General features: G+C 40.1%; 3 protein-coding genes across 8 annotated transcripts; 1 reads left to right on the top strand and 2 right to left on the bottom strand.

Moving 5' to 3' along the window:
* The first annotated feature begins 140 nt into the window (after positions 1-140).
* LOC147308957 (E3 ubiquitin-protein ligase RNF212B-like) lies at positions 141-12,827 on the top strand. 6 transcript variants are annotated; one of them, XR_015125957.1, is made up of 13 exons: positions 141-291; positions 1,303-1,415; positions 1,537-1,586; positions 1,680-1,754; positions 2,425-2,531; positions 2,623-2,725; positions 2,804-2,832; positions 2,913-2,953; positions 3,066-3,090; positions 3,171-3,234; positions 6,464-6,515; positions 12,089-12,343; positions 12,436-12,822. XR_015125957.1 is itself a non-coding variant. In XM_086270932.1 (13 exons), exons 2-13 carry the CDS (start codon positions 1,316-1,318, stop codon positions 6,860-6,862), a joined length of 723 nt encoding a protein of 240 aa, XP_086127058.1. In that variant the 5' UTR covers positions 141-291; positions 1,303-1,315; the 3' UTR covers positions 6,863-6,885. The 6 variants fall into 6 exon arrangements, 5 of the variants coding, with proteins under 5 accessions (XP_086127058.1, XP_086127057.1, XP_086127056.1 ...); XM_086270932.1 differs by lacking the exons at positions 12,089-12,343; positions 12,436-12,822 and adding exons at positions 6,649-6,679; positions 6,799-6,885 and having other exon boundaries at positions 2,443-2,531; XM_086270931.1 differs by lacking the exons at positions 12,089-12,343; positions 12,436-12,822 and adding exons at positions 6,649-6,679; positions 6,799-6,885 and having other exon boundaries at positions 2,440-2,531.
* On the bottom strand, positions 7,112-12,151 carry homeza (homeobox and leucine zipper encoding a). The gene is made up of 2 exons (XM_086270928.1): positions 11,696-12,151; positions 7,112-10,497 (listed from the first exon to the last, which is right to left on the bottom strand). The coding sequence occupies exon 2, from the start codon at positions 10,468-10,470 to the stop codon at positions 8,518-8,520; it is 1,953 nt and encodes a 650-aa protein (XP_086127054.1). The 5' UTR covers positions 10,471-10,497; positions 11,696-12,151; the 3' UTR covers positions 7,112-8,517.
* Positions 12,828-13,403: 576 nt separating the features above from the next.
* Positions 13,404-17,753, bottom strand: dhrs1 (dehydrogenase/reductase (SDR family) member 1). Its single transcript, XM_086270929.1, has 9 exons — positions 17,613-17,753; positions 16,898-17,050; positions 16,552-16,695; positions 16,346-16,425; positions 15,233-15,365; positions 15,009-15,140; positions 14,849-14,918; positions 14,558-14,638; positions 13,404-14,003 (listed from the first exon to the last, which is right to left on the bottom strand). Exons 2-9 carry the CDS (start codon positions 17,039-17,041, stop codon positions 13,867-13,869), a joined length of 921 nt encoding a protein of 306 aa, XP_086127055.1. The 5' UTR covers positions 17,042-17,050; positions 17,613-17,753; the 3' UTR covers positions 13,404-13,866.
* Between the last annotated feature and the right edge of the window lie 975 nt (positions 17,754-18,728).

The raw sequence follows: 18,728 nt of genomic DNA, 5'->3' as shown, positions 1-18,728 counted from the left end.
TCGGACAGGAAATTCTTCCGAATATTTATAGCCAAACAGTGATTAAACTGGAGATGGTAGGCATGATATCCTTGACTGCTGTTTGAGAAGCAGAACTTGTGTATAGTAAATCCTAGCACGGTCTTATTCTAAACGTTTCCACTTCGGATCTTGGTTTTAAGAGAAAGTGTACGTAATACAGACTTCACGTACGTCACCATTCATTAGCCAATCACAACACAGACCGGGTTCCCGAGGCGGGGACTGCTGAGCTAACTGCTCCTGTGTCAAAGCAGCGGCTCCGTGTAGCAGGTAAGGTTAGAAAGACACCTAAAAAAAAAAAAAGGAAGCCAATATGAGGGTCCTTTCTTTTTAGTGTTTTGCCAGTGTCCAGTGTTTCCAGTTGTTTGGCTGATTGAGCGCCGTTTTCTACAACTTAAGCTAATTAGCTAGCAAGCTAATACTTTGTGACAGTTTGAGTTTAACTTAGTTTTCAGTGAGTAAAGCCATTTTTTTTAGCTTAATGTCAGAGTCACCTTTGTAGTGAGTAATTGAGGAAACTGAGAGGGATTCATTGAGAATATATTTTTAAATTACTTCTGTTCAGTATTTTTTTTTAAATGAAGGGATACAAATTGATAAGTTAATATAAAGACTGAAATATGCATTGTTAAGCTCGAATAAAATCCTGACGTCTCTCGTGAAAGCCTCTGCAGACTGAGTATTTTGATTAATAAAGTTAAAAAAAAAAAAAGATTCCACTGTACACGCAGGAATGACGTTAAAGCATACACAGAAGGAAATAAAAAATCCCCTCAAAATGTTTTGTTAACCAACCACTCCCAGAAGAAAAACATGCTCTACCACAGTTGGACATGTTTCATCTGAAATTACTATTCTTGGGCTTCCTCTTCTCATGCTACTCCTTTTCCATCACCTTTTATCCTTCCTACCTTTGAACTCTGGTTTGGCTTTTATGTAATTATTTCATGTGAGTAATTTTGAGTTGTGTGCAAGACAACACATAAGTTCTGTTTCTAAGTTGGACTACCTGCAGCTACCAGTGTGTAATATGAGGACGGAAAAAAAAAAGCTGTACAAAAAGAGTGTGGTATAAAATTTTGCACTGATGGGGGTCTTGCAGATAATAAGATCGCAGCTGTTTTTTTAAGAGTCCCATGAAACTATTAAAGACAGGTGCGTGTGCAACAGTTTATTCTGGCTCAAAAAGAAGGGGAGGTAAATAAGGGCCAGTTCTTCTGCAGTAAACTGGGCAATAACCTTGTGTCTGTTTGATTGTTTTGTGTGCATGTGTGTGTTTAGGAAACACACAAAAATGGTCTGGTTCCACTGTAACCAGTGCTTCAAAAGAAGAGGATCCACGTTTGCCGCGTCCAGCTGTGGCCACATTTTCTGTGAAGCATGCGTTAAATCAAGTGAGAGAGTTCATTTGCTTCTGAGCTGTAACTAGACTTCCTCATGAGTATGTCTCCACTGTGATGCAGTGCAACTCAAAGTTTGAGGCTGCTAAACCCCCCCCCTCCCCATCTGCTTTAGATCCGTGCACTGTATGTGGGGCCAGCTGCAGCTATCTGGCTATCAATGAGGTTGGTGAGTCTGACGTAATCAGAGCAGCTTACTGTTTGACTTTAATTCAGACATCCAACATTCTTTGTCATGTGGATGTATTTCTGCTTCAGATGAAGCCGCAGGAAAAAATGTTTTTCAACGACCCAGTGAAGCTCATCCAATCACGGCTAGAGCACATGTGTCAGGTCTGTCCCTGCCAGGCAGCATGCACTTCAAGGGATGATCTGATATTGTCGTGTTGGTGTTGTTCCCACATCATCATAATAAATGGTGTTTCAGGTTCAACATTGCAAGTGACCAATCACATTGTTGTGACGTAATACTTTTGCAAGCCAAGCCATTCATTCATTTATGAAATTCCAATGTTGCAAGGACAATATGTATAATGCTTACCGTTTATTAAAGAACAGCATCCTGAAATGCAAAGAATTCAAATTGCTGGATCGGCGGACAGAGGCGGTTTCTCGCAAGTTATGTAGATTTTTATTTACAGTGTTTTTTCCAAACCCGCAAAAGTATTACGTCACAACAATGTGATTGGTCACTTGCAATGTTGAACCTGGAACAACATTTATTATGATGATGTGGGAACAACACCAACACGACGATATCAGATCGTGCCACTTCAAGCCCCATTGCCTCTGTGCCTTTTAATTGTTATAGCGGGTTGTTAAATACCTGTGTATGCAGTCAATTACTATTAACTTGGTATGTCATTAGCTACAGATTGAAAAATGAAATGCATCTCTCTGCTATGATTATTTGGGAAACTCGGAGCTATTACCCACTAGTCAAACTTGATTTGTTCATTTTTCACAGAATTATCATTTAGTAACAATGTCTTCATGTTCCCAGATTGTCATCTTTCAGCAGATGCAGATGGAGAGAGTCATGGCACAATTCAAGCACAAGTCTGCTGAATTGGAAAGACGCCTTAAAGAAGTCACCGAGCAGAGTTACAGGTGATTTTAATGTCTGCTATTATTTCCTCTGTGGCAGTGTAAATAAAACCATCCAACTGCAGTGATTTTCTTCTTCTTCTGTTATTTCAAGGCAACTCTCAGACCTGCAAAGAGAGAATGCTGACTTAAAAAAGCAGCTTTTAGAGGTGAAGAAAGAAACTATGGAATTTAAAAAGCCACTTTCACAATGGAGGGTAAGTCTTCAAAAGCCTAATTTTTAAAACAAGAGTACCAAAAAGATTCATCTGAATGAATCTTCTTCTGCTCTGCAGCTCTCTCCAGGACAATTTCAAACTGAAGGGTAAAAGTTCTTTTTCATTTTAACATGTTCACTTCATTTGTAGTTTTTAAATGAAGCAGTAATAACCCATTCATTTACAGAACTCAGAGGATGTCCCTCCCTGTGGCTGTCACCTCCCCAGGTAACCCCAGTGATTTGTGTTGATTGAAGTGTTACAGTTTAACCGCTGATGCTTAGTTTAATCGTTTCTGGTTCATGTTCATGTTGAGCTTGTGTTTTTCTTTTTTTTCTAGTTACGCCTCGTTCAAGAACCACGAGGTAAGCATCTTATTGTCATGTTGTAGTTGATTTCTTTCTTTGTATCATGTGACTGTTCAAATATGATATATGTGTGTCAGTCATATAGGCTCAGCAGAGTCCCAGAGGTGGAACATGCACAGAGGTCCTAGTCTCTCCCTCAATGTAAGTCTCCAGTTTTACCCAGTGTATTATTTTATTGAACCTAAATTTAATGACCAAATATATCAGACTAAAATTTCATATAAATGTGTGCTCGCAGTGCACTTGTGAAGGAAATACAGATCAAAAGTGAAAATATATCAAGACATGTTTGTCTTAAAAAATAACTGTAAGGTAAAAAGTATTAGATTGAGTTTGACAACTATGATTATATTATAATAATAATAAACCTATATAATACAACTATTATTATATTATATTTATTATTTTATAATTATTTGCTCTCCTATGAAAATTGACAATTTTTTAAAAATAATTTCCCAAGTGCTGTTAAACAAAGAAATGCATTTCTATCACAGCTTATTCAAACTTTCTAATTTTATTTAGGATCCCTACATTATTTTACTTTGCACACAGAAACACAATTACATCACAGACACCAAAAACTACCAGATCAGCATTATTACCTCTCCTTATAATAGCTAATAGTCAGTTACTCAGATAAATTGTATTTTATTTATATGGTACCAAATCACAAAAGTCACCTTGAGGCACTTTATATGCCGCGACTGATTGGAAATAAGGGGAGAAGGACGGGGCAAAAATTGCGCTGTGGAAGAGAGCCAGAGAGGAATAATGACTAATAATTAAATGCAGAGTGGTGTGCAAACACATAGTGAGGGGGAAAGGTGAGTGACGAAGAAACACTCAGCCCATCATGGGAAGCCCACCAGTGCAGCATAACGAAGGGAGGATTCTGGGTCACCTAATCCAGCCCTTACTATAAACTATCAAAAAGGAAAGTTTCAAGCCTTTAAAAAGGATTCTCAGAAAAAGTTACTTTAAGCTCCTAAGACCCAAACTCTTTCATGGCATGCATTTTTAATATCTCTTTCCAATTTGGGCTGATTGGCACCTGATGAATGTAAAAATAAAGAATTGTCTTTTAACCTGATGTCGTTTCTGATAAAAATGATAAGAGGACATTCGTTTTAAATTTCAATAGAACAGTGGCAGTATAATGTCCTTGTAAGTGGATATCAGGCCCTTGTAGAGCAAAATTTAGTATTGTGGTCTAGACCAGTGGTTCTCAAACTGTGGTACGCGTACCACTAGTGGTACTTGGGCTCTCTCTGGTGGTATGTGGGAAATCTCCCAGTTTTTTAAAGATTAAATAATATACCATTGTAGAGGTATGCAAAGACGACACGAAAGTTCCCGAGGCTCTTCTGGGAGCCGGAGCCAGAAGAGCCTTGAGAGCGGTGTATTTCGCTTGGGTGGGCGGATCCTGGAGGAGGGTCATCACACAGCGGGTAGACAGCGAGGCCACCACATGATGCTATTTCGTGTCGTCGGCTGAAACGCCACGAAGAGCAAAGTGAGCTTTGACGTGCACGAACCACGAAGGAGGTTCAGCAGCTTAACCGCCACAGCAAAAATTAAGACATACAGCTCTGCTATCACTTCCGACATAAATGAAGACAGAAAACTAAACAGCAGTGGTGTTTGTAAGGTTACTGAAGTTGGGCTAGCTGGTATATAATGATGTGTGGGCTACACCGCTATGGTTAGCATAATATAAACACAGTAATACTGGAGGATGAACTCCAGTAAATGGACCAAACTTCAGACAGGAGAACAACTGCAATATAAGGCTAGTCATTAATATACTGCTGCATGGGCTGGGCTGTTGTTACATCGTAAGGTTTTTTAAAACTGAGCTTTAAAATGAATAGTGATGATAAAAACTGAGAGAGGCCAACAGTGATAACTTTTTTTATGGGCTTGTTCAGATTAAATAGAACAAGATACAAAGCATTAAAACATGTTAAAAACACAGCAGACATAATAAATGAAGAGTAGTTTGGACCCGGAAGCAGGTATCATCAGGTCTTCACTTAAAGATTGGACATCCCACCTGCTGTGAATGTTTTAATACAGTACAGTTGTTATTATTATCACTCGTCACATCCTGTTTATGACAGTTAAAATAAATAACATTCATATAAGAAATAAAATTGTCTTGTGTAAACTGTATGTGGTGTTAAATAGGCCTATACTACTGTACTTCAATTTCGGCCGTAAGGGTGGTACTTCAAGAGCCATATATTTTATGAAGTGGTACTCACTGTGAAAAGTTTGAGAACCACTGGTCTAGACACCCCAAAATGTGATGTCTATATATGTGGATGCCAGGTCCTAGTAGGTTAAATTTCATAGGAGAGCTAATAATTTGTTCTCATCTGTTTCGTAAATAATGTTGAATGCAGTCAGCTTTGTGAGCATTTTCAGGCTCCAGCTTTAACTGCCAAGCAGCAGTTTCTGTTCTCAAGGCATAAACTTACCATCTTCATCATCAACGTCATCTTTAGGGTTTACACAAGTGTATTTCAAGCCCAGCTGGGCTTAAATTAACCCCCTTCCTTGGTTTAAACATCACGGATTTGAGCTACAACTGTTAATAAACCTAATGTGTCGTCTCATCTACTGTCACCACACAAATAAGAGCTGCCTGGAAGGGTTAGTTGAACTATGAAGCTAAAAGGCACAGCTTAAAAGCGGGTTTTCTACTTTCTGTGTCCCTGAGTCCAAGGACGCTTAGGTGTCTGTGACATACAGTAAGCACGAGGGTCCACATGCCTGTCTGTTTTTTGAGGGGGGTTTCTGTGTCTGTGGAGACTCATCTGTGGAGAATTTACATTACTATGCACCAGGCACACATGTGCCCAGATGTAAAGCAGGAATGTCTAATCGGCTGTCGTTTCTCCAGCTGTCTGTGCCCACAGCCGACTATAAACCAGGCAGTCACACTTAATGATCTAAATGTTTTTGCTTGTTTGTTTGTTGTTGAATTGTTTTGGGGTTTGTTTGGTTTTTTTTTTTTTTTTTTTTGGGGGGGGGGGGGGGGGGGGGATTATGTGTTTGAAATTACTAAAGATTTGACTAAACCTGTAAACATATAAGTCTGTCTATGGACCTGTACGCAATTGTTGAAGTGGCTGAGTTGCTGATAAAATAAGGGAATGGTGTTTTCCTTCATGGTACCTCCATGATAAAAAACGAGCTTCCATGAGATATAAAACCTGAAAGTTTTTTTCACTCATTACCAAAAATCAGCTTTAACAAGTACATCAAGTATTTTGCTATTAAAACTACTGAAGGTTCCATTTAGAATGTTGAAGTTACAAAATTAAAAACCAAAGGAAACTTTCTTGTGCTTGTGTTTTGTCAGACTCCTGGATCAGCTGCTTCAGTTTCCAGCCATAGTTCTCTTCATGAATACAGTAAGTGTGGCTGCAAACACACTCTTTTAGCTCTGCCATGGATGCTGTGATCAAACTGGAAAATGTGCTGTATCAAATTGGATACTGTGCGCCTCCAATCCCCAATCAAAATCTTTCTCTTTGTTTTAAAAAGGAACACCTACATCATTAAGCACACCTACCAGGTGAGGGAAAAGTTACCTGGCAGCTACTTACAAATTCTAACTTTTATCAAACATTGTAGCAGATTTATAAAAGCTTTTGATATTTTCACGTTACTGAGTCAGTTCATTTTCATCCCCAGAACCCAGACTCCTGGTCTTTTACAGTTCATAAGTGGATTATCAGTTCAGTCACCTAGGCACTGATTAAATGTCTATTTACACCCCTGGATGCGTTCATTAGTTGAGATTTGTGCATTAGGACTATGAAATTGTTGTGTGGTTTTGCCCTGATAACAAAAAGGCATGTATAAATTGTTTTACTTTTAATGGAAGTTGATATTACTATGTTGTTCTGTTAAGGAATTAAACTGACAACTTAGTTGGAGTCATCGTAATCTTTCTGCAAGTACACTGCTGATGCATTAATTTCACGTGGTTCACACTCACAACAAAACTTAACATGGATTAAAAATAAATAGTCAGATATATTCATAGAGTACATTGAACAACAACAACAAAAAACTTTGCACACAGTTATAAAGGTCAATGCTTTACTGGTTTCCAGTGACACAAATGTGCAAATAAGAAGTTTTCCAACAAGGGGGGGAAAAAAAAGAGAACATCAACCAAGGAGGACACTACATGTTATGAACATTTCCCCAAAGTATGACACATTAACTTTTTCCTGACTAACAGGATGACAAAACAAAGTGATGCACACTGCTTCGTAACATTTCCAGCCTTTGTCCAGGCATTTCTAAGAAACTAAACGGACTCTGTTTAAAGCCCACTTCATTCTTGGTATGTCAACTAAAACATTTTTCATCTCTCAAACACAGCCATGAAGGAAATAACTAATAAATACATAAACTGATAAGACAATTTGATAATGCTTGGGTTATGAATCATAATGTTATCTGAAAAACAAAACTTCTTTGGATTACACAGTACTGTTTTTGTCTATATTATAAACCTGAAAGTTAACTACTAAGACAGAATAGGGGTGGGGGGTGGAACCAAAGAAAAAAAACAAAAAAAACCCAAAACTGAATCAATGAGTGGGTTGGTGTTTGTATGCCATTGATGTGTCTGCTGCTTCTTAGTACTGTTGACTGTTACTGTCACAAAGGTGCACTTGTATGCAAGCTATTTATTTACTAAGAATTACAGCAGAGAGACTAAATGGATATTGAGGAATGTGTTTCAAAAATACGCTGTAGCTATTAAATTTAGCTGTATTTTCTGTAACTTAAAAAGAAAAGTGAGGAGTTTAAAAGTATCAAGAACAACACTGTACAATTAGGAATTTATGTTCTGTGAAATAATTGGATTTAATTAACATAACGGCAGCAGGATCATAAACCAAAGTGCAAGACATCAATTTAAAGTGTACATGTCCAGTGTGCTTTTCATGATGAGGACTTGTTGGCTATAAAGGAATGGTTACACACAGTGATCAGTCAACAAATTTGTCAATGTAGACATTTTATGGAGCAGTAGGTTGTTTGCTACAGTCAGGTACCAAATGTACAACCAATTTAAATTATAAAACTACATAATATACTAGAAATTCTGTAGTGATATCTAAACAAAAATAATAAGCTCAAAAAATAAAGCAAACCAGTGTACAAGTTGCTGCGCTATTTACAGTAATGTAGGCAGCACAATGGTATTTCAAGTCCAAATATATTAGGGAAAGCAGGGAATGCAGCACATATAAAACACAAACCTCACTTTGGGCTTGTAGTGGGAAGACTGAATGTTACAAACCTGCTCAGTTAAAGCAATATTAACCAAAGTAATATTTATGCTTCATGGTGCAAATTATTTGAAGAGCACCTCAACTTGTAGAAATGTTATTAAGTAACAACAATAGATTCCTGCTCAGTTTCCCCAACGTCCTGAGCTGCAAACCAATCCCGCACCTGCTGGTAGCTCATTCTCGATTTCTTGCATAGAGAATCAAGGTCTTTTTCATGTAGTGTGCCATTTGAAAGGTAATAGTTAACCAACGGCTGGATATCTGGGGAATCTGCACTCCTTCCATTTGCTTGAGATTTTCGTTTACGGCTACCCCCGGGCCGAGAGGATGTTCCACTTCCGTTTGTTAAACCGCAGCTGCTTTGCTGGGAAGCCAGCTCTGCCAAGAACTGATCACGGACCCCCTTTACCCAGCGCAGCTGGCCATTTTTGACAGCATAGCGTGTGTCCCCAAACCACTGAATAACATCTGCCCGTGGCAAACCAGTAAGCTTAACAAGTTCAGTGTAGTCTTCACTCTTAGGCCATTGGCAACGCAAGAAATGCTGCTTTAACACATCCAACTGCTCCTTGGTCTTTCTTGGTCGCCCAGCAGGAGTGAGGGCAGGGGATGTAGATGTGGAGGGACTGGTTTTGGCTGACTGGCCTAGCTTCTTTGATGTGGTGATTTTATTTGAAAATGGTTTGTTAGGTGAGACAGACAATGGTGGGCTGTCTGAGGGGGAAGAATAAGGAGAGTATTTGGATATACTTAATGGTTCCAGGGGAACATCTGGCTCAATCTTGCAAGTCTTTGTCAACTGTAAGGGTCGTTCATCACACTGTTCCTCATCTTTGAAAGTGTCTCCTTCCCCTGAAAGATCCTCAATAACATCGTGCCCTTGTGCCTCAAGAACCCTTTCCCCAAATGCCTCCAGGCTATTTGACAAAAAGGTCTGGAAGAAGTGTGAATTTCTAATCCCATTGCTACGTGCTGGCTCATGGCCTTTCGCCCCATTCAGCTGACGAGACTTTTGAGTAATAAGTGGAAGAGGCTGAGACTGTTGATCATGTTTACTTCCCACAGCAGCTTGCTGAGAAAAGTTCTGGGCTGCTGCCAGGCTTCCTCGACCGACGCGCAGCTGGTAACGACTGTCACTGAACCATTTACGAATGTCGTTACGGCTCAGCCCCGTTTCTTCCTGCAAGCGTCTAAGCTCTGCCTCTGCAGGCCAGTTCTCTCTTAGAAAACTTTTGCGAAGGGCAGCAAGCTGAGCTTTAGACTTTTTGTAGCGTCCATGGCGGTGCTGTCGTGGAGAAGAGTCTGAAAGGTCAAAGGAAACATCGGCTGCTGGCGTGTCTGCTGGTGGGTGGTAGAAGTACGAATCCTGAGGCGGTGGGAGGGTTGAGCTGAAACACGGTGTGCTGGATTTGGCTGGCTTGTATGAATCTAGTGACTCACACTTTGGGCCGTTTGTCTGAGGTGGGTAGTTAGAAAGAGCACTCTCCTCTTCTTCACTATCCTTGTCTTCAATTATCAATTCCTCATAACTTGTGTTGTTTTTCATTTTGTCTTCCTCATTTGTTTCAATTGAGTCATCACAAAGCTCCGGCACTGCCAGCTTTCGCCGTGTCTCCTCAATTTCTTCCGAGGACCAGCTAATTCCATATTTAATTCTCTGCACCATAAACCACACTTTAACTTTGTCCAGTGGCAAGGCACAGACCCGGGCTAGAGCGCTAACCTCCCGAGACGACGGGTAGGGAAATAAGTTGAAGGCTTTGACCAGCTCTGGGATGGTGTCGAGTTCACGGGTCTGATCAGACTGTGTCCATACCAGTTTCAGTCCCTCTGACACTAGAGGCAGGCACACAACAGAGTTGTGGTTGGTGGTGAAACTAGCCACCCCACTTGTGTTGCTTTCAGCTGAGCAGGGAGAGTCACGCAAATCCTTGGATGAGCATTTGGATTCAAGGTTTTCTTCACATTCTGTCTTTACTTTTTCTTCTAGCATCTCCTTCATGTCCAAAGGTAGTCCATGTCTGCCGTTATGTTCAGTGTATGTAGCCATCTGGGCTATCAAAATGTGTGCTTTCACCTAGAAAAGAATCAGAAACCATAATTTAGTATTGTGCTTTTCCCAGCTGCCAAACTGTTTAAACTAAAGACAAGATTATCGCAAAAGGAAGGCCTACGTCCTCTCAAGAGTACAGACTCAGATGTTTTAAGATCGCCATGTTCTCATTCATTCTCAAAGTCAATTATGGGACAGCTGCCACCCCCACCCTGCTCTCCTTATTCTGAACTCTCAATGAAACTAGTGGTACACTCTATCCAGACTGGGTCTCCCCTCCCCCAGAGTGTGATGGCTGACTTTTGTTTTGTATGAGTGGGGGGACTGGCTGCAAAGGGTGGGGGCAGAATGAGCAATCCATCACAGTCTGCTTTCTCGCCCCTTCCCACTCAGGCTTTGTTCCACTTCCAAGTTCTCAGTTCGAAGAGATAAGTGTAGCCTCTTCACAAAGGCAGCCACCAAAACATTTGCATCGTCGTACTCGAGTCTAAGTCCAGACACACTATTAACAATCAAATATTCCTAGTTAAAGTAGTTCTAAGGTGATTAATACCATTATTATCAAATTGCTTTTAAGCAACAGGTGTTGCTTCCAACTATTCACAAAAGCTTCTATTACATACATGAAAGAGTGATTCAGTATAAGTGCTAGACCACTGTTTGACGTTTTGTCCCACTGCAGTCTTTATTCAATTATATCAATCAGGGGTGGAGACACCTCACAACGTACAGTTTCATAATATGAAGGCTACTCTTAATTTGGAAGGCTCTAATCTTCATTTGGAAGAGCAATAGTTGCGCATTTAGTTGCGAGGTTAAGCCACTGCCGGCGATTAGGTCGCCTGAACCACAAAAGAAATGCTGAAGTGTAACACAAACATTAGCTAACAATTATGAAATCACTGAATTACTCATTGGTGGTAGACTAAACCCACGGGGATGAGATCATGTGGCGACCCCCACAATCTTTTTTTTTTTTTTTTAATATATATTTCATGTCTTACTCATCCCCCTACCCGCTAAACCGTTGGGAGTTTAGACACCATGTTTTTGTTTTCGCGGAAGAAAAAGCTCCAAAAGTTCAAAAATGTTGACCGTGTCAGCTACAATAGCAGTCCAGCGTCTCCCCCCCTCTTTATGGCGTACTAACTAAAACGCTTCACACTGCACAGGCGCACTTCGTCGTCAGACACGCTTCAGTGAAACATAAAAATAAACTTACCAAAAAATGCCAAACAAGCCCTTTTTTTTTTTATTCCCGAGGTCCGTTTGAGCGAAAGGAAAAGCGAAGAAAATCAGGTTTCCCCCCTGGCACCTCGCTTTATATGGCCGAAGTTTAAAGGCAGAGCTGGGAAACGATACCGTCCGTCCGTTTGTTTGACCCTTGTCTTATTTATCAAGCACCTCGACGGATTACGGTCAGGATACAAAGATCCGAGGCGACCAAGTTTGTCGCGTTTTCTAGGAGTTCAGTCGTCGGCTAATTCCTGCCGAAGACGGCACAAAGCTCCAATCCGTGAGACTCTCAATCCGAGCCGCCGTTATTTCGTGCCACTCGGTCCTCCCGTTGTTGCTTTTGTTCTTTAACTGTGAAGTGGTTCCCCTGTCCGGCCAGATCGAGGCGAGGCGGAGCTGAGGACCAGGAAGACCAGAAGGCCCAACTGACTCTCCAACAGTGACGGCGGGGTGTGGGTGTGCCAGTCCATGAAAAGCAGGCCTTGGATTGGAGGGAGGAAGCGCCTGTATAATATATCACTAACAGTAGGCTAAACAGTTTCACGTCAACCACCCATCAGAGCTCCCCTCCGCCCTCCCGCTGTCCTAAGCGGCCGACAAAAATTTGATGTGATTTCCGACTACAGTCATGTTGGTAAATTTGATCATTTGGTCATCCATCAACTCTCCCCGCCTGACTTGGAGTACTTCTCGTCAGCATCTTTTTTTGTTTGTTTTCTCTTCCAGGAACTCCCGTTAGGAACCGGCTCTTTGATCCTGGTTTTACAAACTATTTAGGATCCTTACCTTTGGCCATCTGTGGGTTTACAAGTTAACGAAACACAGAGAAATGAAGTAGAACAGTTCACTGAATATTTAATATTTAGTAAACACAACAATTCGCATTGCACAGACTTGATTTCGGTATATATATTTTTAAAGTGGCTCTGTGTGAACTCGCAAACTAACAACAGAAGTAAGGGTTTATCTTACTGGTGTACACGTGTTTGAAGTTCTTGAGTTCATGGTCTACACTTATCTCTGAACAGCTGTCACGTTTCACACCTCTCATGTTTTGTGACTTCACCTTGTAACACTGTTGTGTTAATAAAGTCTGTCCACAGATGAAATTCACAGAAACACTGTTCAACATTCTCAAAACCATCTTTGTGATACTTGCAACTGCAGACAAGTTGGAAGTACACAGCTCTGTGGTATCAGTCCTTGCTTAGGGAAGTCCTGCTGTGAAATCTCAAGCTGTGCATTTCTAGGCATCATGAGCACAGGATGGATCTGACTGTGAAATTTAGGGAGATTGTTTGTTCTTTGGCTAATGACGAGTCAATCACATTTTAAAAACTAGCTTGTCCTGCTCTGTGATTCTACTGGGGACCATGAGAGTGTTGACATAGGCACAGAGCAAGGGAAATAATGGCTGTATTACCATAGAATATCACAGGAGGTCTTGTTTTTCTACATGTAACAGTTGCCCCCTCTTGGTTATTAGAAAGAAAGGCATTTCCACATTGGCTTCACTTGTCAGACCTGGAAGCATGAATATTATAAAAGATGGGCATAACTGCTAGATCGGACAAGTAAAGCCAAGATAACTTAAGCCTTCATTCTTTTAAATGTCTGCAAATAAAAAATCTTCAATTTAGATTTTTTTCAATTTTGATATTTTGAAAAAACAAAACAAAACAAATAAACAGCAACAGGTTAGCACTCATTTATTTAACTGGTTGTTATTTAGCCAGCCAGGTGCAGTATTAGCAGTACTGTGTGTCCAGAATACGTAATACAGTTTTTATAAAATGCAAAAATAAGTGCAAAATACACTTGTGTTTCTGAAATATCATTCGTAGCTTCGTAATATATAAGAAAACCATAATATGTAGTTATAATAAGACATTCAGGTTTTCACATTGTGTCTTCATCTGAGGAAAATTATACAGGGACATCCTTTGTGTTTACTTCATTTACCTCCACCACCACAGAATCACAGTCATTAAGTACTTACACAGGGGTGTGTGTTTGTGTGTGTGCACATATGTAAAATGATAAACATTCCTTTAAAAAAAAGTGCTCATCTTAAGTCTTTCGTCACCCTTCAACTGTTAGTAAACAAAATGGCGACTGTAGACAACACTGCCATTAGAGAGTTTATGTAGGAAATCTTTAGAACCGGCTGAATGCCAGGGTCATCACGAAGCGTGGCACACGTACGAATGAGGGCACGGCAACCGACAGCCAGGACAGGTACGGGACCTGGGACAGGAGGTATTTAATCGAAGTGTAATCAGCTACACTTCGCCCTGTGGGTAAGCAGACAATAAGTTCAGAGTACGGTTCTTAATAAACTTTATTAGACCACCAATATTTAAAAGTCTGTCTAAAACTTGCTTAAAACAAATAAATTATGGTATCTATTAAGAAAATAACAAAATAATTCACGTGTTTATTCCCAAATTTGAGCCGCTACACTGGGTTTCTCTGAGAAATGAATCAAGCATAACATTCAACCACTAAAACTAATTTTCCCGTTTAAGGATGTTAGTAAATAACTGTAATTTGGCCTGTTAATCAAAAAATAATAATGTGCTTTACATTTTTTTCTGATTTTTGTAAAACAGTACACTTGAAAGTTAATGGACAACAACAATAATTATATTTTAGCATTACAAATATAATTTCGATTAAAGAGCTTGTGCACACTGGTGGATTGACCATACATTCAAAATTATTTTGCTTATTACCAGTACTGATATGTTAGAGCAACTGGGACATAAAGCTTGCGTAATAGATTTGTTAAGCGCCAAGTAGTGAGGTTTAAGATATTCAAATCTTAAAAAAGAAATCACAAATTTACCATCGACATCTTTTATTCCATAGCGTCTTGCCAGATCAGAAGTCATGAGTATTTTCCCAGTCAGTGACATCAGATTTTTATCTGTCGGCCAAAAAGGAAATCAAAATATGGTTTCTTTGCGTGCACTTAAAAAAGCATTTTCAAAATACTCTTGAGAATTCCTCAGCATTTAAGGTATCTGTTTCTTAGGAACAATAACTCCCAGAAAGACATTTTAATGTCCATCAGGGGGGTGTTGGTGTCTATTTAACAGTCTCACTGTGAGGTGAGCACCAATTTCTGAAGTTGTACCTTTTGCCATGTTAACAATGCACTTCCCGCTCAGTTCTGTGGTTTCTCCATCAGCAAAAACGTTTTTAAACTGTTGGGGAGAAAAAAAGCAAAAAACACAAGTTTAGCTTACAATTGAAGCAGCAACCAGAAAAAGGAGTTTTCATTACAGGGAATCTACCTTAGACGGTGACTCTTTCGCCAGTATCAACTGAGACACCAGTTCTGTTTTTACCGCTCCTGGCCACAGGCTGACAGAAGCTACACCTCTGCGGCGTAGCTCGATAGCCATGTCTGATGCCAGTCTGTCGCACTGGGAACAAACCACAAAAAATAAAGGCCTTTAAAACAATCAGAAAGTAATATCAGTAACACATGTTATACTTGATCAAGAAGACAACTTACAGCAGCTTTACCAACACCATATGGCACATTGAAGAGGTACCGCATCCCTCCAAAAGAAGAAATGGTCACTATCAAACCCCGACCTTGAGCCACCATCAACCGGGCTGCGTAAACTGAGAAAAAATAGTGCCCCCTGCCAGATGTCGAAAAACTTAAGTAAGTCATATAATATTTCTACCATTTACTTTATTTCAAAACATTTCTAGGTTGGATTGTGTGCATCATGTGATCTCCTGCTGAATTTGTAAGTTTGCTCACTTCCAAAGAGTTGAACAGTATGGTAGTGGATCATGTAGTGGATCATCTCAAAAGACACCAAGAACACCAATGGTAACACACTATGCTGTAATGAATTGAAATCTGCCCTTCTCAAGAATGCACATGAACAGGCCCTTAATGAGTCTAATAAAGCTTGGAGGAAGTACTGTAGTCAGATGAAACCAAAACTTAAGGTCTCGTTGTGTTTGGAGGAAGAAATATAAGGAATATGACCCAAAGAGATGGTGACCAATGGTCAAAAACACAGAGGTGGAAACATTATGTTTTGAGGCTGTTGTTCTGCTAAACATGCAACACAATTTCACTGCAATGAGGGGCCAATGGACACGACCGTGGACTTTAAAATCCTGAATGAGAACCTCCTTCCCTCAGACAGAACACTGGAGATGGGTCATGAAGGGTCTTCCAGCACGACAATGATCCAAATACCACCAAGCCAACAAAGGAGCGGCTAAATAAGAAGCTCATTAAGGTCATGTAGTGGCTTAGCTAGTCGCCAGATCTCTAAGCTGAAGCTCTGAGTTGCCAAACAGAAGTCATTTGTGTAAAGAGAAGTGGGCCACAATCCCTCCTGAGATGCATGTATACCTGGTGTTTGCCTACAAGAAACATCCTACTGCTGTGCATGCCAACGAGGATATCTCCACCAAGTACTCAAGTTTTGTTTGAGGATCAAATACTTATTTCATTTAATGACCTGCAAATATTATTAATAATATTAATATATAACTTTTTTTTCTAGCATCTGTGTATTGGCCAGTTGTTACATGATAGGATGCCGTTTGCTCACAATGAGTGAGTTATCTCATGATTAAACACCCAAGCACACAGTACCTGAGGCCTGCGTTGTTGATGGAATCCCAAATAGAAGGCTCAGTTTCCCAGAACTTCTTACCCATGTTCTCAAAGATATCCTGAAACAATACCACGTGTTTTGTTAAAGTAAAGCACATATGTCATTTCATTCACGCAGATTTACTCCATATTAGGTGCTTCTGAAATAATTCTACCAGGAAATGATAAAGCATTAGTGATCCAACCTGTACTCCAGAATAGGCATTATTAACCAGTATATCCAGTCTGCCGTTATGTTCCTGTCTAATTCGCTCAAACAGTCCTTGAATGTCGGTCTCCTTTGAGGAATCGCAGATAACTGGTACACAGTTTCCACCCCTTTCCGTCACCTGTGTCAACAGTGAAAAAATAATAACATAGCAGAACGAGCCAACACTTTAGCTGCAACACTGATATGGGACATGAGGGGAGGATCTGCTTTACTTCAGAACTTACTCCACTAATCACAAATGAAAGCCACGATACAATAAGCTGCATTTAAAAATGCCTCCCTGTCTAATTATTAGAAGACTCCAAGTGTTAAAAGCCCACCTGTGCAGCAGTTTGCTTCAGAGTCTTCTCCTGGCGTCCTGTGATGTAGACTGTGGCTCCTGCTTCAGACAGCTGTAGAGCTATTCCTCTGCCAATGCCCCGGGAGGCACCAGTTACTACGCATACCCAGCCAGACAGGGACATCTTCAGTGTCTGGAGGAGCAGTAATAACACCATATACAATCAGCAGTGAGATCCATTACACCATGTGAGCAAAATACCCAACATGAAGGGTTACATGTGATCAAAAGTCAGCTGGAACTTTAAAAGGCGTTGCAACATGATTGCATAATAGAACCATTGTCCAGAGTTTATCTGGAAGTAAGAGCAGTGACATCATTCCTTACATGAGTGTTTTAGGTCCAGTCAGTGTTACACAGCATTTTGCATAAGAAGTTTACAACCAACACTGATGATCATAATAGATAATCACTCTGATATATCTGCAATAAGTTAAAAGACTATTTACACAAGGATTACATGAACTTTACCCTGATAGCACAATAAAAATCTAACAACGAAGCTGATGTTGATTTTACCAGAGGAAAGTTCAACACGATGTCAAAGCGCTTCTAACTGACGTGCATTAACATTATATGTAACGCGCTCGCTGTCACGCTATCTCAAATCATAATGAGTGTCAGTCCTGTGCAGTTATTTAGCAGGGCACATAGTTAAAAATAATAATAATAATAATTAAACCGAAGCCGCTCACCTGTACAAAATGATACCGTCCAACACAGCACGCGCAGGATCTGGTTTGTCAGGTCTCAATAACAACAGGACAAGGAAATGTATGAGCGATAGTACCGCAGCTCGTCGGCACTGCTTTTTTATGCTGCCGTAGAGACTCAACTCTGCAATAACCAGAGTCAGTCTACTGTAATATCGCGAGAAGATGACAGACGAAAAAACGAATGCAAGAGGATTCACTGGTACTAACTTCCGCCTTCGTTCGAATAGCATCGTCCAGGTTCCCCAGAATACGCTCACCGCGCACTACTTTAGTATATTTAGTACATATGACGGGACAGTACGTAAAATATTTGTCATATTAGTGTTTTGATATGCCAAGGAGAGTGCAATATTAGGTCTGCAATTTTTAAAAACTCCATGAGCCTATCTGATTGTTGTGATGAGCAACAACACTCACAAAACACTTATGACGATATACATACAACAAAACACATAAATAGAGTCAAACTCACAGAAACTCATACCCACATAGGAGATGGAATAAAGAAAGAATAAATTAAGTTGTTGAATTTTATGCAGATCCTTCACGATTTAATTCTGTTCATGATAGAAACATGAAATTCTTTTGTTCAAATTACAAGTTAGGCTCTTGTAAATGTAACAGTCACCCATTTTGGCCTCTGGTCGCTTCTCTGGGAAGCGCCCGTATCAGTGAACCACATCGATGGAAGCAATAACCTCAAACGATGTTTGTCTCTTTCACAGATGCAGTTTTGCAGATTTCTTTTACTTTGGTGTGAATGTTCATATCCGTTTATCTCTGCCGTGCTGTACTGCTGCAGATTCCATTCATTTTCAGATACTTACAATAATCCTGTAAGTAATCAAAGTAATCCGTACTTTGATCCATACTTTGATTTATTTTGTTAATTTTGAACGTGTTGACTAAGACACAGATTATGTTATCTTCAACCTCACACAGAGACAGTTCACTAGTGGTTTCTTTGGTTTATCTGGTTTACCACTCTAGATCAGTGTGCTGGAGAAGTCCCTCAGTGGTTAGACCCACAAGAGCTAGAATGATTCATACTAATGTTTCATTTTGTTTTCTCTTGATAATTCAATTTGCATGTTT

Source organism: Aulonocara sp. 'chitande type north' Nkhata Bay, linkage group LG18 (assembly GCF_057382095.1).
Source record: "Aulonocara sp. 'chitande type north' Nkhata Bay isolate Kocher_YH1m ecotype deep benthic linkage group LG18, A_spYH_male_GT1.1, whole genome shotgun sequence".
In the NCBI taxonomy this organism is placed as follows: Eukaryota; Metazoa; Chordata; class Actinopteri; order Cichliformes; family Cichlidae; genus Aulonocara; species Aulonocara sp. 'chitande type north' Nkhata Bay.
The sequence above is the reverse complement of the archived record's forward strand: the minus strand, read 5'-3'. Positions and strand labels throughout refer to the sequence as shown.